This window comes from Sminthopsis crassicaudata, chromosome 1 (assembly GCF_048593235.1).
Source record: "Sminthopsis crassicaudata isolate SCR6 chromosome 1, ASM4859323v1, whole genome shotgun sequence".
In the NCBI taxonomy this organism is placed as follows: domain Eukaryota; kingdom Metazoa; phylum Chordata; class Mammalia; order Dasyuromorphia; family Dasyuridae; genus Sminthopsis; species Sminthopsis crassicaudata.
The window spans coordinates 3,476,640-3,500,314 of NC_133617.1; the positions used below are offsets into that span (position 1 = coordinate 3,476,640).

Here is a 23,675-nt window from a genome sequence, read left to right on the forward strand (position 1 = left end):
GAAGCACGTGGCTCCAGAGCTCAAAGGAAACAAAAAGTGTGTAAGAATATATGTCCATGTGCATTTTTACAACTTCATACATATACAGGTACACTATATACACACAGGGGATTTTTCTCACCTTAAAGGGCCAAAAAATGCCAGTTGTTGTTGTTGTTGTTGTTGGAAATTATTCTCATCATACCCACTCAGCAAAGGGAGAAGGGGCTTCTGGGATGGAGCAGCCAGGAAGGGGAGAACATGGTGGCCCCACAGGACCTGAGACTCAGGCAATGCTGGGGATCCCATTGGCTGCAGCTGGGGAAGGGTAGGAAGGCCTAGAAAATGGATCTGGGAAGGCCCCAAAAGTAGGGGCCAGGGAGCCATAGGCTTTCCTTTAGTTCCAGGATAAAGAGCTCCAGTGAAGGCCCAGGGCATTTTTAGGAACCCTCACATCCCCCCCTTGCTAGATGTCCCTGAGAGAGAGTCCAGCTTCCTTTGCCAAGGAGAGGGCTGTCCCTGGCCCTGAGCTGCACAGGGAGGGGCCTGGCCCGTCCTCTGCACAGTGAAGTAGGAAGCCTCAGATTTGAACGGCCGTTTTTATCCTCCTTTGTCTGCAATAACCATGTAGCACTTATGCCTAATAAAGGTTTGTGCGCTTGTATGTTGGCCAAGCTTGAGCAAAAGCACTGTGACATCACCGACTTATGAGCTCCTGTGTCCACCGACCCTTCAAAGAGTTTTCCTTCTATTTCCAACCATAAAAGTGGCCTAGAATCAGCTACAGATTGCATCCCGAACTCCTCTTTTCCTGTACTTCCAGAACATGTTAATATTCTCTTTCTACTCTTTTGTAAGATATTATCAGTAACTGTGCTGTCCTTTCCTGCTTTTTACTTAATGTCCTGGTGAGGAGCAGCAAGCGAGGAATACACATTTCCCCTTCAGAAATCAGGATCTACTGCTTGTGGAATAGCCATAAATCCTTGCAGTGACTGTGAATTAAGTGCTGACATGAGCCCTCTTATGCCCAAAGGAAGAAGACGCGAGACTCTAGTGTTGAGAGAACATCTTCCCACATGGTCAGTCACTCAATGTGACATCGAGAAACATAAATCAAGGCCTGTCCTTCCCGGAGTCACATGTATTACCGCTGCTATTGTCAATAAGTAGGATTTAAGGTATTGGTTGCAGACACAGTTTGGGGGGAATAAGGGAAAGTGTGGTTTCCATCATCTGGGGCTGGAGCTGGCCCTGAGAAGAGTTTCCAATATCTCATTAGCCTGCATGTTATACTGAGAAGGACATTGAAAAGCACAACTCTGGGCCCTTCCAACATTTTAGACATAAATTCAAAAGTTTATCTGCTGAATTGCAACGTGGTGAAACCTTCTGGTTACTAAAATTTATCTTCATGTGACCCCATTGTCCCCAATTATAGCATCCATGGCAGTTTGAAAAACTCTGAGATTGTGATTATCCTGATTCAGCACAGCAGTCATTGCCGGGGCTTGAAAGGAGTTCCAACTTTCTGACAGCTTTAGAACATTTCTACTAAAGACATTTCTGGTTTGGCCCCAGATAATGCATTTTTACAATCTCCATGAGCATTTTCAAGGGCAAGTTGTCTTAATGAAATGTGGGCTATCTCCCCATCCCTGAGAGAACACTGAACTGCTGTCATTCAGTGACTGACAAACTCAGCCAAGGCCGCATTAAGTCCCTGGATGATTTTTGTGTCTGCTGTCTCTCTGCCAGTTTCCCCAAGTATCTTTACCCATGCTGCTCTAGCTGTCTTCATCATTTGTTCATAAGCTATTCATAATTTGATTGATTTCTTAACTGACTAACTACTCCCATTCCAGTGAGAATCTCAAAGGTGATTCTGACCCAGGTGTGATCATTGATCTGGACTTGGTCTTGCCATTCCTAAAAAACGGCTGCCTTCCAGATTAAATAATGTCCTCCTTCTAAGGTGGTTTTTGCCATTGAACACCTGGTTAAAGGAGGCGAGGCGCTTCATGAGACTGAATCTAACAGGGTAAAGGCATGAGGACTATTGGAACCATCACTGGAAGCAGCTGATGCAACACTTTCAGTAATTACAAGTCCATTGATTGATATTCTCTCCTATTTTGTCCTGGATTACTTGGATCTGCGGTTTCAATAACAGGCAAAGCTAACTGCATTTCTAAAAGATGTCTTCTCTTCTTTCTTTAGCTCTCTTAATTGCCTCCTGAACTCATCTACTTAATTCATTTCTGTAAGAATTTAGTTTCCCTTCAGATCTGTTCCTCTACCCAGGGATCTGTAGGTTTTGTGAATTATCCTTTTTCTTAACATTTACACATTCTATAACTTGGGGCAAGTCTTCTTCCTCCACAGAACTAGCAGATAAATCTACTTTAAGCACTCTAGAACTTAAAACAGCCCCCTCTGGAGGCAGAAGAGAGATTTTCAAAATGTTTCAGCTAGAAAATATAATAACTGGAAAAACTCCTGGCCCTGTTTCTCTAAAATATTCACTCATTGATTTTCCCTCTCTCTTCCATTTCTCCACATGAATTATTCCTTCTTGTGAAAACCAAAAACAGCATTTTTCTATAAACTCTAAAAATTCCTGTAACTGTCCTGTAGTAATTCCCAATTCTCTTTCCTTTCCTAGCTTCTTTAATACTTTCAGGTAACATCCTAGGTCCCTGTCTCCTAATTGCTTTTGCCCCATTCTGATTCAATATGTGCACTACATAGGTATCAGTGGTACAAAACTCAGTATTACTTCTACCTAATTCTTGTGTTAGCCTGGAGATAAAGTGATTTTACCTTTTACCTAAATCCTAGAGCTCATCAAGAGGCCCCTCTCCTCTGCAATGGCATTCAGGTCTAGCTGAGTGCCCCATGTGGATGCCCGCTCCCCCAACTAGGATGAGTGTGGAAACAAAAGTGCAGGAACCAGCCAGGTACCATCTAAGCATTCCATTTATTGTTCTGAGAGCCAGGGTCTGTATTTTCTCTAAGCTCATATTGCAAAAACACTAGACTCTTCAGGTTACTTAGTGAATGTTTCAAGATTACAGATACACATCCTGCTCTTCCTTGTGACTTGCATTGAACATTAAACAGAGATTAGCAGTAAGTCTGCCTATTGTAACAATCATAAATTGTAGCACTTGGTGGTAACATTCTACTTATTGTAACAGAGTCATATATTGTGTACTTCAGGAAGGCCTTGTTCCTATTACATTCTTCAAGCCTTTTATCCCAGAAATATCCCAAAAAATTCTACTCTAATTATTGTTCTATAACAACGACCAGCAAGAAGATTTCAGAGAGGCCCGGAGAGACTTATATGAGCTGATGATGGTGAACAGAGCAGAACCAGGAGATCATTGTGCATGGCAACAACAAGGTTATATGATGATCAATTCAGGAATATGTGGCTCTCTTCAACAATGAGATGCTTCAGACCAGATCCAATGGTTTTGATAAAGAGAGCCTTGTATAACCAGAGAGGATTGTGGGGAATCACCTGCCCAGTAAAACTGATGAGAAACCTTACGGAAAACAGAAAAATACAGGAAAATAGAAGAATTCCAAGTATTTGTGAGGAAAAGACCAGAGCTGAACAGAAAATTTGACTTTCACTTACAGGACTCAGGAAAATCACAAGTAATTAATCAGGAAGTGGAAATGATAAGAGACTTAACCTGATTTATCTGTTGACATTCTTCCATGTAATTCATGAGAAATTTTCCCATTATTAGGGAAGTTAGAAGGAGTGTGTATTAAGAGAGTGCATAGGTGTGAATTGAATAAGAACATGAAAGAATCCTTTTTGAAAGAAATTTCATTAAATTATAGGGCTGGAGGAATGAATTGGGAGAAAGGGAAAAGGAGAAGGAGAATGGCATAAATTATCTTCTATTAAAGAGGAAACACAGCATTTAGTGGAGGGGAAGAAAGGAGGGGATGGACAGTGAGTGAATATTACAATCAGTCAAACTGACTGTAAGAAGAAATAACATACACACTCAATATAGTTATAGAAATCCATATTATTTTGCAAGCTAGTAGGAGGAAAAATGAATATGAGAAGGGGGTAGGCTGAGAAAAGAAGGGATATTGTGAAAAGTGTGGTGAGAAGTAAACCCCTTTGATGAGGGATAAATTGAAAAAAATGGAATTAATGGGAGAAATACAGTTAGCAACAGTCATTGTAAAAACAATTTTGAAGCAACTTTCATTGATGTAGCAGCTCTTCTCAAATGTATAGATAAAGGAATGAAATATATTAAAACATGAGCCAATCCCCAATTGATATTGATAAAAATATATGATCTATGTTGAAAGGCCATAAAATTAGGCAAATTCAGCCACCTAAAACTAACATGGCTTGAAACCCAAAAAGTATTAAGAAAAAAGGAAAAGGAATTATATGTACAAAAATCTGGATGTCACTTGGGGAAAGAATTGGAAATTGAGAGAATTCCCATCAAATGCAGAATGATTGAAGAAATTGTGGTATGTAATTGTGATGGAATACTTTGATGATTCTCTATGTATAATGACCAGAAAAATCTGGAAAGATATACATGAAAATATGAAAACTAAAAGATAATGTGTACAAAGTCAAGCAATATAGCAGACTGGTCACCTGCAAATAACTTTGTTTTTCAACAACACAATGATCCAAAAGTACTCTCAAGGGCTTTATGATGAAACTGATGATGTAACACAGGTTTAAATATATATATATATATATATATATATATATATATATATATATATATATATATATAGGTTCTTTTTATTAAGCTAAGGAATGATGCATGTAGGCATTATGATATTTATAAAATATTTTATGCAACTGCGCATGTGGAAGCTCGATGCTTCTGGGCTTGGGGAAGAAAGGAGAGAATGTGAAAGTCAAAGCTTTAAATATAAAGATAAAATTAGTGTTTTACATGAAACTGGGGAAAATAAAGACATCAAATTTTAAAAAAAGATAAATTCTTGCTCCTGGAAGGCCTTTGATTCTTGTTCTGTTTTGTGTTATTTTCCCATGATGTCAGGAGAATCACAAGACATTTGGGAATAAAAATGCAGCCCAGTAACCCGGCACTGGAAGCCAAAATGGAGAAGATCTCCACTATCATCAAGGCTTTCCCTTTGGAGCCCTGATATGTGGATAGGAAAGAGATCCAGACACTGCAAAACACCAGCATGCTGAAAGTGATGAACCTGGTTTCATTGAAGGCATCAGGCAGGTTCCTGGCCAGGAAGGCTACGGTGAGGCTTCCCAGGGCCAGAAAGCCCATGTAGCCCAGGACACAGTAAAATGCAAAAGCAGAGCCCTCATTACATGTGAGGATGATGAGCCTGGATTCAGAGTGTGTGTCTGCTTCTGGAAAGGGGGGAGAGGTCCCCAACCAGATGGCACAGAAAAGCCCTTGAATTCCGGAGCAGATGAGAACAACACAGTAGGGCACTCTAGGATGAAGGAATATCCGCATCCTGCTCCCTGGTCCTGTAAGCCTGAAAGCCAGAACCACTGTGATGGTTTTAGCCAAAATGGAGGAAACAGCCACTGTGAACACAACTGCAAATACTGTTTGTTGCAGAAGGCAGGAGGCAGTGGTGGGACGGCCCACAAAGAGCAAGGAGCAGAGGAAGCAGGAGGAAAGGGAGGTGAGGAGCAGGTAGCTGAGGTTCCTGTTATTGGCTTGCACTATGGGAGTGTCTTGGAATTTCACAAAGACCCACAGAACCAGGGCAGTGAGCAATGAGAGTGAAAGAGCTACAGCTGTCACTGCCTTCCCCCAAGGGTCATTCACATCCAGGAAGGTCACAGTCTTGGGGAGGCAGTGATCTCTCTGCTCATTGGGATATTCATCCTCTGGGCATTTCTGACACAGTTCAGCATCTGCAGGAGACAAACAAGGACTTAAAATTTAGATTAAAACATTTCCCTAGATTCCCACAGCAGGAAATAGTCAGGAGAGCTGCAACAAGTCCTTCTGCTTCCATAGAACACAAAACCCCATTCTCTCTTTACTGGGATGACACAGTCACTGGTAAGTTACTTGGTACACTGGTCAGATCAAAACTATTCTTGCCCTTGATCACTGGTTGGCTTTGGTTCAAGTTCTCTTTATTCCTTTTACATAAAGTGATGTCACCTTTTCTTCTTAACCTAATCACTAAGGACAGTAAGCTTAGACAGTGGAGACCTTTAGCATCAAACATCCAGATTTTTCCTGTGTTGGGTTGGGCAACAACTCAAGTTAAAGTGGTGCCTATATCAATACTTCCTCATTCTTTCCATCTCCCAGTTTACATCTTTCAACAATTACTATTGTTGAATTTATATGAATTTTTAAACATTTTCTTGGTAGATACAGTGTGTGTCTTCTTGTCTCCTCTGTTGAAATAGAATCTCCCTTAATGAAGGATTCACCTCCTCTTTATCACTCTGTCCCATTATTTATGACCAACTTCTTCTCATACTAAATGACTATTGATTGATTGATTGAATAATGACTTACCAAATATCTGGCAAGTTTCTTACAGAAAACATGTTTCTTTTGTTTTGTCATTTTTCCTTTTCAAAATCCCAAGAGAAATGAACCATTTCCAGGATATATTCAACAATGAAAAGGTAACCCTTTAATCCCTTCATTTCATCAATTAATTAAAAGAAAAATTCTCTTTGAATCCTTCATTGGATTTTTTTAACTAGTATTTCAAATATCGGATTCACCTTATTTTCACCCTATGTTTCAGGTCCATGAGAACTGAAATTAGCATCTGGAATGCTTCAGTGACACACCAGATCCACCCTTGCTTTCAGCATTCTGTTTCCTAAAAAATATTTTTCTCCTCATTGTTTCTCCCTCTTTTTTGTGACCTTCACTTTTTTATTGCCCTATCACATCCACAGTGAAGACCCAAAGAGACATGCTAGTACTGCCCCAAATTACCAAGAACTAGGATTCCTTGCAGTAACTCACCCCTATGACTGGAGATTTCTCCTTCTGAGCATGGGGAGCAGCTGAAGCAACAAGGTGGCTTCCCCTCCAAAGGCAACTTCTTGAATCCAGCAGGACAACTGGCACTACATACTGCAGAGGGAACCTAAGATAGTGACAGGAGATGAGAATAAACATTTTTAACTGATAGCTATTTATGTTTGTGAAGAAAAACGCAGCTGTTTTTTGCCATTCTGATTTTGAGAACAACCTCCACAGATACAGAATTAAAAGTGTATTTGAATTATCACATGATCCAACTTATTCTTTGCATTTGTCACCCACTCTTCTGCAACACTCAGTGACAAACCTTCTCCTATTGAACCATTCACAAAAATGTATTTCACACCCTGATCATTTAAGGATAGTCTATATGTTGGCCAATTACAGAGAAGATGACTTCCCTTGTCTCAGTCATAGATGTGGGAGAGATCCCAAAAAAGACCTTGAAGCTTCTTCTTGGGGGTGGCCATTGTATTGCAAGTACTGTTCCCAAAGTAATGTGAATGTTATATGCCTAGAAGTATTCCTAATATAGTCAAGGGTTAAACAAGGGTGCCCATTAACAACATTATTATGCAATATTGTACTGGAAATGTTTTCTTCAATAATAGATGATGAAAGAGAAATTGAAGGAATTGGTGAAGGAGTGGTGTACACTTTTGGCAGAACAAGTGCCCGATGACAGAACCCAGAAACATTTGGAATGTAATTTTTGAGCTTCAAATATGCCTTCAAGACAGACCTTTGTGGCAGACATAGGGTACATCTAGGACAGCCTGGAGAAGTCCAGCATTGGGAATTTAGTGGGAGTCACTTAGCCAAAGTACAGTAATAGTGATTACTGTGTCCTCATCTAGAAAGCCAATGCATCAGCAGTTCAGCTGTGAGACATCCAGGGAAAACATAGAAGAGAACCTGGGAGTCAGTAAACCTCAGCAAGCCAGTCCAGTGGCAAAGCCTGCAGCACCATTGGCCCCACACAGTCAATGAGAGACCCCTGTTATTATGCAAAAGAAGCTTGAGGATATCTCTTGTGTGTCCAAGCAACAGAGCTCAAATTTTAGAAGTGAAAAGAGGAGCAAAAGAAAAAAAAAAGCTCTGCCCATAAAGAGATATCAGTCAGGGAAAATCATAATAGAAGACTGGAAGAGGGTAACAATGAGAAAATGCCTATGAATAAAATCTAAGGGGGGAATATGAACTCTTGTTAAGCTCAAAAGGCTCTCCTGAAAAAGCTCAAAAAATATCTTAAAAAAGAGATGACAGAAAAAATGTGCAGGAATGAGAATTATGAAAGAAAATGATGGCGAAAATAAAAACCTAAGCTTGGAAGAGGAAATATGGAAATGTCTAGAAGAAACAACTCTTTAAAAAACGAATTTGGCAAAAATAAAAATATATAGAAATAAATTATTTCTTAAAAATCAATTTGGTTGGGGGGGTAACAAGATGCTGGAGAGAACACATGAGTCTTCCTAAGCTCTCCTTTACCCTGAATCAATTTTAACAAAATTCAGCCTCAGAATTAGTGCTTGACTGTCAGAACCTGTGGATATTGGGTGTACAACATATTGCCAACTGAAAATATTCTTGAAATTCTCCAGAAAAGATCTGTTTTGCTCGTGCATGGGGACAGACTGGGGTTAGGCCAGGCACAGACCTCAGGCAGGCAGTGAGACCACAAGAAACAGCTCATGCTGAGCAGACTGGAAAGGGGCGGGGTGTGGTCTCTGCTGGTGGAAAATCTGGGGGGAGCACTTTAGCACAGTGGCTGCCACTCTGCCCTGGCAGCAAACCAGTAGATCAGCAGAGAAGCTATAAACACAGGGGTAAAGGCCATAACCCCAAAATGCTGGAGTCTCTAGAGACCTGGACACACCCACCCAACAAATGGAGTGACTCAGAATGATCCAAGTGCAGCCACAGTCACTGCTCCCAGTGCAGATACTGCCTTCCCTCTGCCACTGATTTCAGCACAATGGCTAATCTCAAGGCAGCTTCATTGCCACTTGCTATTGTCTACAGAGGCAGCTTGGACATAAGACATTGCCTCCCATAAGTAGACTGTAGCTTTTGTGTTTTTTTCCTTAAAATGAGCAAAAAGGCAATGCAAGCTCTAACTAAGTGTTGATAATTTCTATAGGGAAAGAGAGCAGATTTCAGACCCTGTGGAAGCCAAAATCAGATTGGCGCTAGACCTAAAGGTGGATCTGATCTCGTCCCTACCACATAGGTAAATATAATCTGAGAGAAAAAAACAAAAATGCAAGCAAACGATAACAGAAAGAGCAGAAATGTCATGTTGTGGTCCATATTAATTTCCCAGTGTTCTTTCTCTGGATGTAATTGCTTCTGTTCATTGGAAGACATTTTGATCTTCTCATTGTTGAAGAGATCAATGTCCAACAGAATTGATCATAATATAGTATTGTTGGTGAAGTATACAATGATCTCCTTGTTCTGCTCATTTCACTTAGCATCAGTTCTTGTAAGTCTCTCCAGTCTTCTCTAAAATCATCCTACTGGTCACTTCTTACAGAACAATAATATTCCATAGCATGATTTTCTTTGTTAACTTTTTTATTTCTTTTTGTATTTGTCCAATTGAGTTTTTTAGTGAGTTGTATTGTTTTATGAAATGTTTCCCCAATTTGCCAAGTTTTTTAAAAAATAATTATTTTCTTTTTCCAGTTCATAAATTCTCTTTTCTTTGGAATTGTTTACCTTTTCCAATTCACAGATTCTGTTTTCCTGGGAGTTGTTTATCTTTTCCATTTCACAATTCTGTTTTTCAGGGAGTTGATTTCTTTTTCTACTCTATCTTTTAATGAGCTACATATGTTATCCTGAACCTATTGCAAAGCTTTCCTTTACCCATTTTTTTCTAGCTCTCTTTTAAGATCCTTTTATGTATATGTATATGTATATATATATATGTGTGTGTGTGTGTGTGTGTGTGTGTATATATATATATATATGTATATATATATATATATATATATATGTATTGCATGTGTTAAATACATATGCTTTAACATATTTAACATGTGGGGCAGCTAGGTAGCACAGTGACTAGAACACCAGCCCTGAATTCAGGAGGACCAGAGTTCAAATCTGGTCTCAGACACTTAACACTTCCTAGCTGTGTGACCCTGGGCAAGTCACTTAACCCCAGCCTCAAAAAAAAAAACCACACACACACACACACAAAAAAAGATATTTAACATGTATTGGTCTACCTGCCATATAGAGGAGAGGGGAAAGGAGGGGACAAGTTGGAATAGAAGGTTTTGCAAGGGCCAGTGTTGAAATATTACCCACACATATGTGTTGTATATAAAAAGCTATTATTAAAAAAAATTGTTAAAAAATGAAAATCAATTTGAGCAAATTGAAAAAGAAAATAATACCTTAAAAATAAAATTAGAGAAATTTTTAAAAAGCCATGGAACAAAATTTCCATTTCCATGTCCATGGGCATTTTTATAATTGGCCAAATGCAAAAGAAGATGAAACACTGATAGAAAAAAAAAATGTAGTTACTAAAACTTAGAATCTGACAGATGGAAACGAATGACTCAAGTAGGCAAATAAAATCAATGAAACAAAAGTAAAAATTAAGTGAAAATTTTGAAGAAAACATAAAATATTTCACTGAAGAAACTAATGATGTGGAAAATAGAACCAGGATCGACAAAATAGTAAGTAGTGGATAAATCCAACCACAAAGTAAACAAGAAAGAAGTTTAGAAGGTGAATAGAACTTTAGAAAATTAGGTAAGATAGAGCTCTGAAGACTATTGAAAAGGGATAGAGCAGAATAGATCTTTTTCTCAGTGGATCATAGCACTTCTACAAAAACTTCTTAGAGCATAAGATCTTCTGAATCAAATATAGAAAGACAGATGTGCGAAATGTATGCTTTTCAGATCATGATGCAATAAAAAATACTTCTAATAAATGACCATGGAAAAGTAGACCCAAAATTAATTAGAAAGTAAATAATTCAATCATTAATAATGAGTAAGTCTAACAACAGATGATAGAAAAGTCAATAATTTCTTCCAAGAAAATGTCAATAATAAGATGGCATGCCAATAATTATGGATTGCAGCCAAACAGTAAATGATGAATATTTATGTCTCTAAATGTTCTTGTGGATAACATAGATAAAGAGGAGACCAACGAACTGGGGGTTCAAGTAAAAAAGATAGAGTTAGAACAAGTTAAATATTTCCAATTAAATAACAGAAATTCTGAATTAAATTAGACATCGATACAGTTGAAAGGGAGGAAACTTGAATTAATAATAAAATTGAAATTTGAGTTTTATGAAAAAAACACAACAAAATAGATTAAATTTTGGTTAATATGATTAGAAAAAGGAAAGAAGGAAATCAAGTTACCAGTATGAATCATGAACAGCATGAACTTATCATGAATGAAGTAGAAATTTAAGCAAAAATTAGGAACAATTTCCCCAAACTTATGCTAATACAAATGACATGAATGTAAAGGATATGAATGAATCCTTAGAAAAATATAGCTCATCCCAAATAATAGAAAAGGAAATAACATAATTAAAGAGGTTCATTTTAGAAAATGTAATTGGAAAATCAGTTAACTCAATCCCCTCAAAAAAATTTCCTGAACAAGTGAATTCTCTTCATCATTTAAAGAACAATGAATTCTAATATTGTGTAAGCTATTTGGAAAAAAATGATTTAAGAAGTTGTTCTACCACATTTCTTTTATGACATAGAAATTGTATTGATGTGGAAACCAAAAAACTCCAAAATAGAAAGAGAAAATTACAAACCTATTTCCCTAATTAATATTGATGCAAAAACCTAGGGAAAAGAGATTCTAGTAGCTTGTCATGAAACATAATACATTATGCCCAACTGGGATTTATATCTGAAATGCAAGGCTGGCTCAGTATAAGGAAAAACTATCAGCATAACCGTCTATATCAAAAACCAAAGTAACAGATGTCATACAATTATCTCCATCCATGCAGAGAAATTATTTTGGAAAATAGAACATCTATTTTTTATTAAAAACACTAGAGAGCATAGGGATAAATGGAGTTCTTTTAAATATTATAAATAGCATCTAGCTAAACCTTTCAGAAAATATTATATGTTTATGAGGATAAGCTCAACACATCTACAATAAGATAGGGTTACCTATTCTCACCACTATTATTCAGTAATGTACTAGAAGTGTTAATTTAAGCAAATAGAATGGAAGAAATTTTTGAATGAATCTGGTAATTTGTGCAGGAAAAAAATCTATCACACTTTGTAGATAACATGATGTTATATTTATACAATTCCAGAGAATCAACTATAAAGCTACTAGAAACAATTAACAACATTATCAGTTCCACAGGATGTAAAATAAACAAATATATTATCAGTATTTCTATATGTTACCAATAAATCTTAGCAGCAAGGTATGGAAAGGAAAAAGACAATAATGGTAGGCATATAAAATATTTGGATGTCTGTCTGTTAAGATAAAGGCAGGAAAAATAGGAACAGAATTACAAAACACTTTTCCTACAAATAAAGTGAGATCTGAACAATCAGAAATATATCAATTGCTCATTTGTAGGCCAAGCTAATCTAATCAAATGTTAATTCTAATTAATCTACTTATTCAGTGCCATTCTAATCCTCCTGCCAAGACCTTGCTTTTTAGAATCAGAAAAATAATTTTAAAAATTCATCTGGAAAAACAAAATGTCAGGAATTAATGAAATAATGAAAAATGCAAACAAATAAGGTCTAGAACTTATAGAAATAAAACCATTATAACAGTACCTTTCAAAGGTACTTGGTATTGGCAAAAAACATAGTGGATCAGTGGAATAAAATAAGTATACAATGCAGAATTGTCAACAATTATTGTAATCTAGTGTTTGATAAAATGAAAGACTCGATGTTCTGGGAGAAGAATGCACTCATTGACTAAAAGTGCTGGGAAACCTGGAAACTAGACATTAACCAACATCCAAAGTATTATATTAAGATAAGAAAAAAAATGATTCATTATTTAGACATAAATGGTGATACTATAAGCAAATTATGGGAATAAAGGCTGATCTATCCCTTGGATATTTGGAGAAGGGAGGAATTTATGACCAAAGAAGAAATGGAGAACATTAAACATGCAAAACAGATAATTTTGAGTAAATCAAATGGAAAACATTCTGCACAAAAAAATCAAAAAAACAAAAAACAAAAACAAAAACAAAACAACAACAACAACAACAAAAAAAAAAAAAACCAGGATAGCCAAGATTTGAATAGAACCAGTAAGATTTGGAAATTTTTTTTTTAATGCACTCTCTCTTTTGAAGGTCTCATTTCTCAATACATAAATACATAGATTTATATATGTATGTACACATATGTATATATATATATACATATATATATATGTTATGTATGTATATGAGTCAATTTTATAAAAATATAAGCCAATCCCCAATTGATAAATGGTCAAAAGAATGAACCAACTATTTTCAGAATGAAGAAATTGAAGCCATTTCTCGTCATATGAAAATATGCTCTAAATCAGGAGTTTTCAAACTATGGCCTGTGGGCCAGAAGAAGCCCGTTGACCAGGTTTGTGTGGCCGGCCTAGTTATGGCAAATGGGCTGAGTGGCAGATACAGAGTGTGAGCTTTTGTTTTTATTATAGTCTAGCCCTCCACCAGTCTGAGGGACAGTGAACTGGCCCCCTATTTAAAAAGTTTGAAGACTACTGCTCTAAATCAATACTGACTATGAAAGTCCAAATAAAGGAAACTTTCTCTTGTAATGTGCTGTCATCTCCAGAGACTGTTAATCACTCTCTGGGAGGAGATCTACTGTCATTAACTGCCTCCAATTCTGACCTGGTGTAGAGACTCTTTCTCTCCCTCCAGAGAGCCACCTCAAGTCTGGCTTCGACAAGACTCCCTATCTCTAGATGCCGCCCTCTTTTATCCTCCCAGAGAATGGGCTTGGGATAACACAAGGGCTTCAGGGAAAAATTACTTCAACCAATGAATTTGCTCCTCCTGAGCATGCAAGCTCCTCCCCAGGAATTCACAAGGAAAACTCCCAGTAAAGGCCAGAACTAGAGAATTGTCAAGTACCAACGTAGCACTTAGTGAGAACCTAACATTCTCTGATTGAGTAAGATGGCAGAAAAAGATAATAATTAATGTTGGTAGAGATATGGAAAAACTTGGATGCTAATTATTATTGGTGGAGTTCTGGAATGACTCAACCATTCTTGAGAGCAATGATGTTCAAAGGACTAAGAAAATGTGCATATCCTCTTATCCAGCAGTGTCTCTACTGAGTATCTGTCTCAAAGAGATCATAAAAGAGGGCAAAGAACACATATATGAAAAAAGGTTTCAAGCAACTCTTTTTATAGGGACAAGGAATTGGAAATTGAGTCAATTCCCATCAGGTGGGGAAGGGGTAAATAAGTTATAGCATAGGAGTCTACTGGAATATTATTGTTCTGTAAGAAAGAATGACTAGGATGATTTCAGAAAGATTGAATTAAACTGATGCTGAGTGAAATGAACAGAACCCTGAGAACATTTTACAGAGGAGTAAGATTATGATCAGCTCTGATGGACTTGATTCATTTCAGCAATGAGATAATAAAAGATAATTCTAAGAGAGTTTGGTCTTATTTGGTTGTGAGTGAATATGTGTGTGTGTGTGTGTGTGTGTGTGTGTGTGTGTGTGTGTGTGTGTGTGTGTGTGTGCATGAATTGGGATTAAGCAACTTGATTAGAGTCAAACATCTAAGCAGTGTTCAGTGTCTCAAACTCGATGTAAGCTCAGGTCCCCCTGGCTCCAGTGTAGGTGTTCTATCCACTGTGACTAAATAAGATTTGGTGTATAAAATAGTGAGAAAATAGTGGTGTGCTATTAGACATGGTGACCTGGTTGATTTTAGAAAAAGAGGGGAAAATTTGCATGAAATAATAAAAAATAAATTGATTTGAACTAAGAAATATTGTGGACAGTAACAGCAATGGTTTTCTAATAAAACTTTTGAAGTCTAAGACATTTTGTGTGCTATACCTTCTAAAATCAATTACAAAGGACAGATGCAACTATAAACAATTTACCTGCAAAGAGAGATAGAACATGGATACTTTTGTTTTGCACACATGTACACACGCACACACACAAACACATACAAATAGATATATAGATACATATATACATCTTGTAGGAAGAAAGTAAACAATAAGTAATGGAAAGTCATGGTTATATATTGAATCTCTATGTTGTGCTGTGTAAAGTTAAAGGTTTTTTCCTTCTTTGCTATATAAGTTGAAACAATACAAATTAAAATTATATTTATGCCTGCTTTCAAAATGGCAAAAAATGGGAATATGAAATTGGAGATTTGTTGAACTACATATTATATTTATAGATATCTGTGTGAACACATACATATAACTTTACATATATGTATATATATATATGCAATTAAATTTCTCTGTGCATTTAACAATATACTTATGTAGATGTTGTAAATATAATAAAGTATTATAATGTTATAAAAATGATAAAGAGGATTGCTGCAGAGAAAACAGGGGACACATGTATGAACTTATGACAAGTGAAAGACAACCAGGTCTTACATTCTAGCCATTTTCCCACCCAGCTGCACCTGTCAATAATGGAGAGTACACCACATAAGTCAAGGTTTCTTCCTGTGTAGCAGCATAAATAATAATAATGTCTCTGACCTTTGAACTCCACAGGTTCCACACTATGACATTTGCACAAATTGTAAAATCTTGACCGGGCGGAGCTTCTGGGATAAAGTCCCCCACATACAGAAGATGATCATTATCATAATTGAAGTATCCATAGTTCATAATGGCATACTGGGCCTCTGTCCGTCTGTTCTCATCCAGAAACACCTGCTCACCAACAATGTTCTTAAACTGGGTGTTCTTCAGGTAGGAGTGCAGCTGAAAAAGAAGAGAAATGCTCATCAGTAAGCGGTACCTCAAGGAAAGGCAATTGGACATGAGAATTTATGGAGTCTTGTGCTCTGATTTTTAGGTGGGGTCAAATCTGGGTTTCTTCTGGGACACAGAAATTAACCTCTGCCACCTGCAGGGTTGCCTGCATCTCCTGGGTCTGTAGTTTCAGTTTCACACTCAAGTCCTCATTGTTTCTCGCCCCCTATATATAATGTATTGCCAAGGTCTGCTTGCAAAATCTCTCTAATATGTTCCCCTCCTGTTCTCTGCTACTGGAACATCTTCATGACTTCACACCTGGATTATTGCAATATCCTCCTGCTGGTTGCCTCTGACTAAATCTCTACTCTTCTACCTTCCATCCTGCCTGGTTAGGGATTGTTCTGAAGTGCAGGCCAGACTTTGACACTCCCATCCTTGATTATCTCCAGTGGTTTTCTGCCATCTCCAGGATAGACTATCAAACCATTTGTGTGACATTCAAAGACAACCAGGAGCTCAATACCTTAGCCACTGAATAAAGAACACCTGAAGAGGCTGCAGGAGTGGCAGTCATTGCAACAGTTCTTGTACCACAGATGTTAAGAGGGTTGAAGAGCTTGTCAGAAGGGTATTACCGGGGTCTCTTTTAAAGCCCTGGGGCATGACTTGGTTGTTTTGCCAGTACCCAGATCGAGCATATCTTCCTGACTCACAGTTGGAGAGTTAGGAAGATAATTATCTGTAAAGTTCTTGAATTGTGAGGGTCTGGTCGTCTGCTCAATCATGATCCTTCTCTGGGAGGAGATCTGTAAAATCTTTTCCTCTGTGTGCAGGTTTCTTGGGAGCTCTGAATCTCCTCCAGTTCTTGTCCTTTCAGCCCAGAATCAATTCTCTCATTCACAATGCTGCCCTTTTTTTATCCTCCCAGAAAATAGGCAGGTGAGAACTCAATGGGGCTTGGAGAAATACTTCCACCAATGAACTTGTTCCTCTTAGAATTCCTAAGGTGTAAACTCCCTTTAAAGGCCTGAACCAAAGGTCTGAGCTAGAGAACTGTCCAGTCAACCTGAGTTCTCACCTTGTCATTGTCCAGACAAGCTGAATTCTCACCTTGTCATTGTGTTGTCACCTTGTCACTGTCCAGACAACCTGAGTTCTCACCTGGTAATCCTAACAATTATCACACAAGATTCACAGAACAGAATAGAGGCCAAGACATTAATAAAGAGATTTCTTCCAAGATCAGACAACCTTAAGAGAAGTGAAACTTCCAGCTCCCTAGAAGAATCCCTGAATATAACTGCACAAAATTCCTGAAGCTTGGCACATTGGCCCTTTTACCCTGGAAACAGGGCACTTCTCCAATACACAGGTAAAATCAAAGAATAGGCTGGGAAAATTGGCAAACAACCAAAAATTATCCTGTTCCTTGAAAATTAATGTGATGAACAGGAAGATGAAAAATCTATACTAAGAAAAAAATAAAGTCAAAGCTCCTATATCCAAAATCCTCAAGGAAATTGAGAATTGGTTTAAAGCCACAAAAGAGTTATAAATGAATTTTCAAAATGAAGTCAGAGAAGTAGAGAAAAAAGTATTAATAAAAATGAGAGAGATGTAAAAGGAAGCAGAAAAAGACTTAGAAGAGAAAAAAGCCTTAAAATTCAGAATTCAACAAATTGAACAGGAAATGTAGAGGTTCATTGAGGACAATATTTCCTTAAAAATTAGAACTAAGAAGGTAGAAGGTAATGATGTTTTCAGAAATTAAAGACAAAACCAAAAGGAAAAAGAATGAAAAACAGTATGCAGTATCACAATGGAAAATGCTGACCTGGAAAAGAGTAGGAAGGGAAATCATTTAACATTATGAGACTACATGAGTTCTACAATCAAAAAGAACATGGATTCTATATTTCAAGAAAGTATCAAGTAAATTTCTCCTGCTTTCTAGAATATGAAGGGGAAATAGAGGATGAAAGAAACTACAGATCATCTACTGAAAAAGATCCCCAAAGGACCTCACCAGGGATACTATAGCCCAATTCTAGACTTCCAAGGTGAAGGAGGAAATAGTGCAAGGATGCAGAAAGAAACACATCTATATATTGGAACCACATTGAGGAAGAAAAAAGAATCCCCACCTTCTTAATGGAAAGATCAGAGTGCAGAGAACAGCCTAATTTGGAGAAAAAAGGATCTGGCTTACAAGTAAAAATCACCTACCTGGAAATCCTAAGTTCAGTCCTTCAGGAAAAAAAATGGGTTCCTAATGAAATAAAGGGCCTTCAAATATTTCTGATAAAAGAAGTCCAGAGCTGAATAGGAAATATGAAACCTAAGATTATTTACAACTCTAAGACTCTAGGAAGGAATTTTCTTCTGAACTTTATATGCTATTTGACAAATATTGGAAACCAACAATAAAAACTTTTTGGAATACACAATTAGAATAGTTTTAGAAATTGAAAAATCTTCAATGTCTCCCATGTCCCATTTCATACTAAAATACATACTCAAAAAATCATAGCTAAAAAGGCACCACTCTTTCCGTATTACCTGCCATGGACGAGGCAATGCAGATTCTTCATTTCCCAAGGATCTTTTCTCAGATCTTTTCATCAGTATTTCATGGAGAGCCCAAGCCACAGCATAAAAAGCATTGTAGATGTTGTAACCCAAGGCGGATGGGGTCATGTCCACAGGGTAAAAAGGTGAATGTTTCAGGGAGGCATTTGGTAAATATAAATCTTGCTCTGGGATATCTGGTTGATCTGAGCATTTCAAAGGTGATGGCCTATGTGCCTGAATAAAACTGTTCCTCATAGTTAAAGGAGAATTAATCATCCTGATAAAAGTCTCAAACCAAGGGAGTGGACTAGTCAAGTGTGAAAAGAAGAGAGAAGCATGGAAAGTGAAACCATAATGGTACAGGGCTCTCCTTGTAATGTCTAAATGAGATGTGGCAATCCACACCTTCTTGGTTGGAAATAAAACTGATGGTGGGGTTCCCATAATTGTTAATGAGTCTGTGTCAGTATGAATGACAATGACTTTGACTTCTGAAATTAGGATCCTGGACGTGAAGGCCTCAGAGGTCTCCCTAACTTTTCTCTCACTGAGAGGGATCTTCTCTGTGAAGGACACACAAACTCTGTTCTTTTTCATTTCCTCTCTCATTTCCTTGAGGAATTCCTCACCTCTCATGTCATCAAAGACAATCAGACCTATCCAGTTCCATTGAAAATATGCCAATAAGCGGACAATTCCTCGGTGAAGAGAAGAGGATTTGTGGGCCATCTGATAGAGGGAAGGAAACTGGACTTTGTCAGCAAGACTGCGATCAAATGGACCGGAAGTAATCTGGCTGAGGAAAAAATATGGATGAGCAGGTGCATGCTGCTCCTGAGAGAACTTAAGTAAAATACAAAGTCAAATGGGCGTATTTATTGTTAGAAGAACTTAAGTAAAATACAAAGTCAAATGGGCGTATTTATTGTTAGAAGAAAGTTTTAGATTTTATTGTAGTTTATCATAAATGACAATTTCTCTCTGAAAGTCTAAGTCTCTGTGAGCTCTCAAAAAGACACTGACTTATTGAAGGTATTCAAGTAACAAAACTTCCTTAAGCTTCCCAAGGGAACCAGAATATATAAATTATTTCTTCATTTGATCTTTGGCCCAGAACAAATTTCTAGAGTAAACCAGCTCTATATGATTGAGGCTGAAGACAAGGTTTTCTTTGGTGAATGAAAGGAAACCACATGATCAGAACTGTGTACTTTTTAAATTTGGGACAAAATAATATTCACCTATAGATGTCATTATGGGTTTTAATTGTGGTATTTTCAACAAGAAAATCTAACTGGTTTCCAGTAGACCCTGAATATGTATTTCTGGCTTTATGAAATCAGAAAACTGAGATTGCTAAAGGAGTTTAGTGAGATCTAAATGAGTGATACAGGAAAGACACCCCCAGTACAATGTAGCTGAGTAGCTGACATCCTCCCAATCACTAAAGATGTCCAAGAATATGACTTTTCAAGTATAATGATAAAGCTCATTCTTCTTCATGTATCATTGCTATAAATAAAACAAACAGGAAACAAAAAAATGTTTTTTCAACATTAGAGAAATGCAATTCAAAACGAGTTGGATGTAGGAAAAGAATCCTATCAGATTTACAAATATCCCAAAAACATAAAAGGAAAGCAGAAAACGTGGAAAATTTTTGTAAGAAGTGTCTCTGGTAAAATTCAGCAGCAAACTGGGCAATGTGTATTGTAGATTGACTTCATTTCTTAAATATAAAGTTATCTCCAGGCATATGAAAAAATTCTAAGTCACTATTTTTAGAGATGTGCAAATTGAAACAACTCTGAAGTACCACATCCCACTTATTAGATTGATTACCATAACGAAAAAGAGAATCATAAAAAATCCTGTAAGGCATATTGTAAACTGGGGACATAACATGCTGGAATTGTAATCTGCTCCAATTATTATGGGAAAAAATTTGAAAAGATGATCAAAAGGCTTTAAAACTGTTCATATACTTCCATCCAGCAATACCTTTGATCAATCTATATACCAATATTATTACAAAAGTGAGAAAGGACTAATTTGAACTAAATTCTTTAAGCAGTTGTGTTGAAATATGTGCATTTGACTTCCAATCTTTAGCCATAGCAAAAATATGGCTAAAGATTGGAAGTCAAATGCACATATTTCTATTGTAAAATGGCTATACTAACTACAGTGTATGATGATTAGGGAATGTAGATAGTTTGATATAAATGAGAAGGAAAAGAAAATCCCTGGAAAGTTCTAGGTATAAAGTTGTAAAGTGTAGGGAGCATAACCTGGAAAGCATGCTACACTGAAATAGTACTATTGTACCATAAGGAACTCTGAGTGATTTAGAAATTCTCATCAATACGATGAATCAAGAAATTCTGAGAGAACTAATGAAGAAACATATGTTTCATCAATAGAAAAAGAATTGATATTGTCTGAATCCTGAATGAAGCATACTATTTTTCTTGTTTTTTATTTCTTTCTTTTGAGTTCTGTTTTACAAAAATGAATGAATAGCAAATGTTTTTCATGATTGTACATGTATAACTGATATCTGCACGCTTACCAGTTTAAGTAGGGACACCATAAAGGAAGAAAGAGAAAGAGAATGGGGAGCTCAGAACATTAAAAAATTGTTTTTGACATGCTATTATTGGAAGCAATGAAATATGATATAGTAACAATTGCTTGTAAACATTTAAGAAAATAAATAAATACAATTTTAAAATGATTAAAAACAGCTGAAACATGTCCTAAACTGCACATAAGTGGTCTAATGCTTCTCTAAAGTTCTCATACACATGAACACTATGGAAAACATGGAAACACCATGTAAGACATTCATGACTCTTTATACCCCATTACTCTACAGATGAGCCCACATTAACTATCATCAGACACAACTTCATATGTATTGTTTGTTCTCTAAGACACATCAGAACGCCTGTTTGAAAATTTGATGATCATTACCACAATCTCTGTCAAGGATATTTGTCTCTGACGAATACAGATATTCGTGGATTGCATAAGAGGGCTGATAAAAACTCAAATCCTCTATGACAAATAGTATTTCAGAGCTGAGGATCACATATATACCCACACGTCACAGTAGGGAAGATTCTGCCTTTTTGTGAAGGAGACTTATTCAACTTATCCAGCCATGCTCTGTCTGATCAGGATCAAGGAAAAATAATCCCAGAATAGAACAGATTGCCTCTTCTCTTGACCAGACTTCCTGCTGTTTATATCATCTGGCAACAAAGGCCCTAGATGAAGGCTTCTCATGAATCCCTCACTTAGACAGCTCTGACATGTTTCCACAAGGACATCTAGAGTTAATTCCTATGCTCTTTGAGCTTAAAGTTTTGTTTTGACTCTTCTCTAAGTATATGGTCAGGACTATTTATAATTTTAATGTTAGTGATACAACAAAGATCCCAATTGCTTTTTCTCCAAGAGCCTTAAATATTGAATCTGTATCAGTAAAGAAATTATAGTTAAATAATGTTAGGTTAAATCAGGAGAGCTTTAAAATAACGAATGTGGATAGAAATGGAGAGAGGCTTCCAGTCCTTCACCTTTTCATATGCATACTTCCACATTCAATACTGACTTCTATTTCCTTTAAAGCAAACAATCTAAATATTTATTATTTCTCTTCCATGAAATCATCCCCAAATTTCTTCTTTCTTCTGAACACACAAAACAGTCACCCATCTGACTGACCATTGACAGAGTTCACTAAGCAGCCAGCTTAAACTACAGTGCCCAGAGGGTTCTCTTTTCAGTTTGGAAAAGATGAGGTGCTTTCTGAAATGTCACTCCTTGCACCGAATGCTTCTGCTCTCCTTCTGTGCCCATTATTAAAGTTAATAATAATAAGAATGTTCTCAAACTCTTATCATTCGTAAATGTAAATATGAAGTTCTTAGGACAGCTCTGTGCATAAGCTTCCCAGTGCTGCCTAAAACAAGCACCTTATACATCAGTGCTCATGCTCAGTTTCCTTTTATAAATAATTCTCATCTCAATAAATTCTGGACTAATAGTGAGGGACTAAGAGATTATGAAGAATGAAGCTCATAGAATAAGGTAGAAACCACTGAAAGTTCATTCAACTTAAAGCCAATAACAGTAAGATTTAATCAGTTCTCTTCCTTCTGTAAAATGTGTAGTGTTGAGTAAACACTTTAACTTCTCCAATCATTACTGAACTCATCTGTATAATGGGCAAATAGAACTAGTTTTGCTTTCAGATCCTTTCTTGGGTTGAAGTCTAAAAGCCTTCTTGGCTCACAATATGGTTGCTTTTTTAGGAGTTGCTTATTTTCTCTGATGATGAGGACAGTGGTTTTGTTCAGTCACTAGAGAGCTAAACTGATCTAAGAAAACCCAGATTAATTAGTATCCCAGTTAATCTTTAGCTGCATAACAACCATCTAACTTTTCTCAGTCACAGTAGTCTCTGGTATAAACGGGAGTTATAAGAATATCTTCATTATGAGGTTGTTGTGAGGATCAAAAGAAATACATATATAAACTTTTTTTTTAATTTTGAAAGATATACACAAATGCAGTTGTTTTTACTGCTGCTGCTCCTGCTACATCTACTACTAATACTACTGCTGTGACTGCTAGATTGTACAGAAGAACAAAGAATGTATTAGGTTCTATCTCATTCACCTGGGGTAAACGGTAGAGGTCAAGCAGGGTCCCCATCTGAATAGAGAGAGATGATGTGGCTCCTCCAATGGCAGCCATAACCTTTCCTCCCTCTCTGCAGTTGTAATTAGGGAGGGGCTGGTGTGTTCCAGACAGCCACTGCAGGTAGTTCTCCAAGGTCTTTTCTTCACTGGAATAGGAGTTGTACATACTGTATCCCAGGGAAATGTTGGGCAACAGATTGGGATTCCTGTTAATCTCATGCAGGGTGAAGGCAGGCATGACGTATTGCTGGTAATTTTTTTCAATAACTCTGGTGAATTAATGGTAAATGTTATAGAACATTCATGCAAACTTCACACAGAATTCATTTCAGAAGACGGACTTTGCCAACATTTATAACCTCTTTCCATACACATTGT

At 37.0% G+C, this 23,675-nt stretch overlaps 1 protein-coding gene across 1 annotated transcript; it reads right to left on the minus strand.

Moving 5' to 3' along the window:
• Positions 1-4,809: 4,809 nt before the first annotated feature.
• Positions 4,810-23,535, minus strand: LOC141539691 (vomeronasal type-2 receptor 26-like). The gene is made up of 4 exons (XM_074263225.1): positions 23,275-23,535; positions 15,790-16,017; positions 6,990-7,113; positions 4,810-5,902 (listed from the first exon to the last, which is right to left on the minus strand). The coding sequence occupies exons 1-4, from the start codon at positions 23,533-23,535 to the stop codon at positions 4,968-4,970; spliced, it is 1,548 nt and encodes a 515-aa protein (XP_074119326.1). The 3' UTR covers positions 4,810-4,967.
• Between the last annotated feature and the right edge of the window lie 140 nt (positions 23,536-23,675).

Excerpts from the sequence above, each read along its gene's own strand:
- LOC141539691 (XM_074263225.1), bottom strand. The coding sequence starts at position 23,535 with ATGCCTGCCTTCACCCTGCATGAGATTAACAGGAATCCCAATCTGTTG. Across the intron at positions 16,018-23,274 it reads ACCTCTACCGTTTACCCCAG|CTGCACTCCTACCTGAAGAA; the intron begins GTGAATGAGATA and ends CTTCTTTTTCAG. Across the intron at positions 7,114-15,789 it reads GGAACCTGTGGAGTTCAAAG|GTTCCCTCTGCAGTATGTAG; the intron begins GTCAGAGACATT and ends TCACTATCTTAG.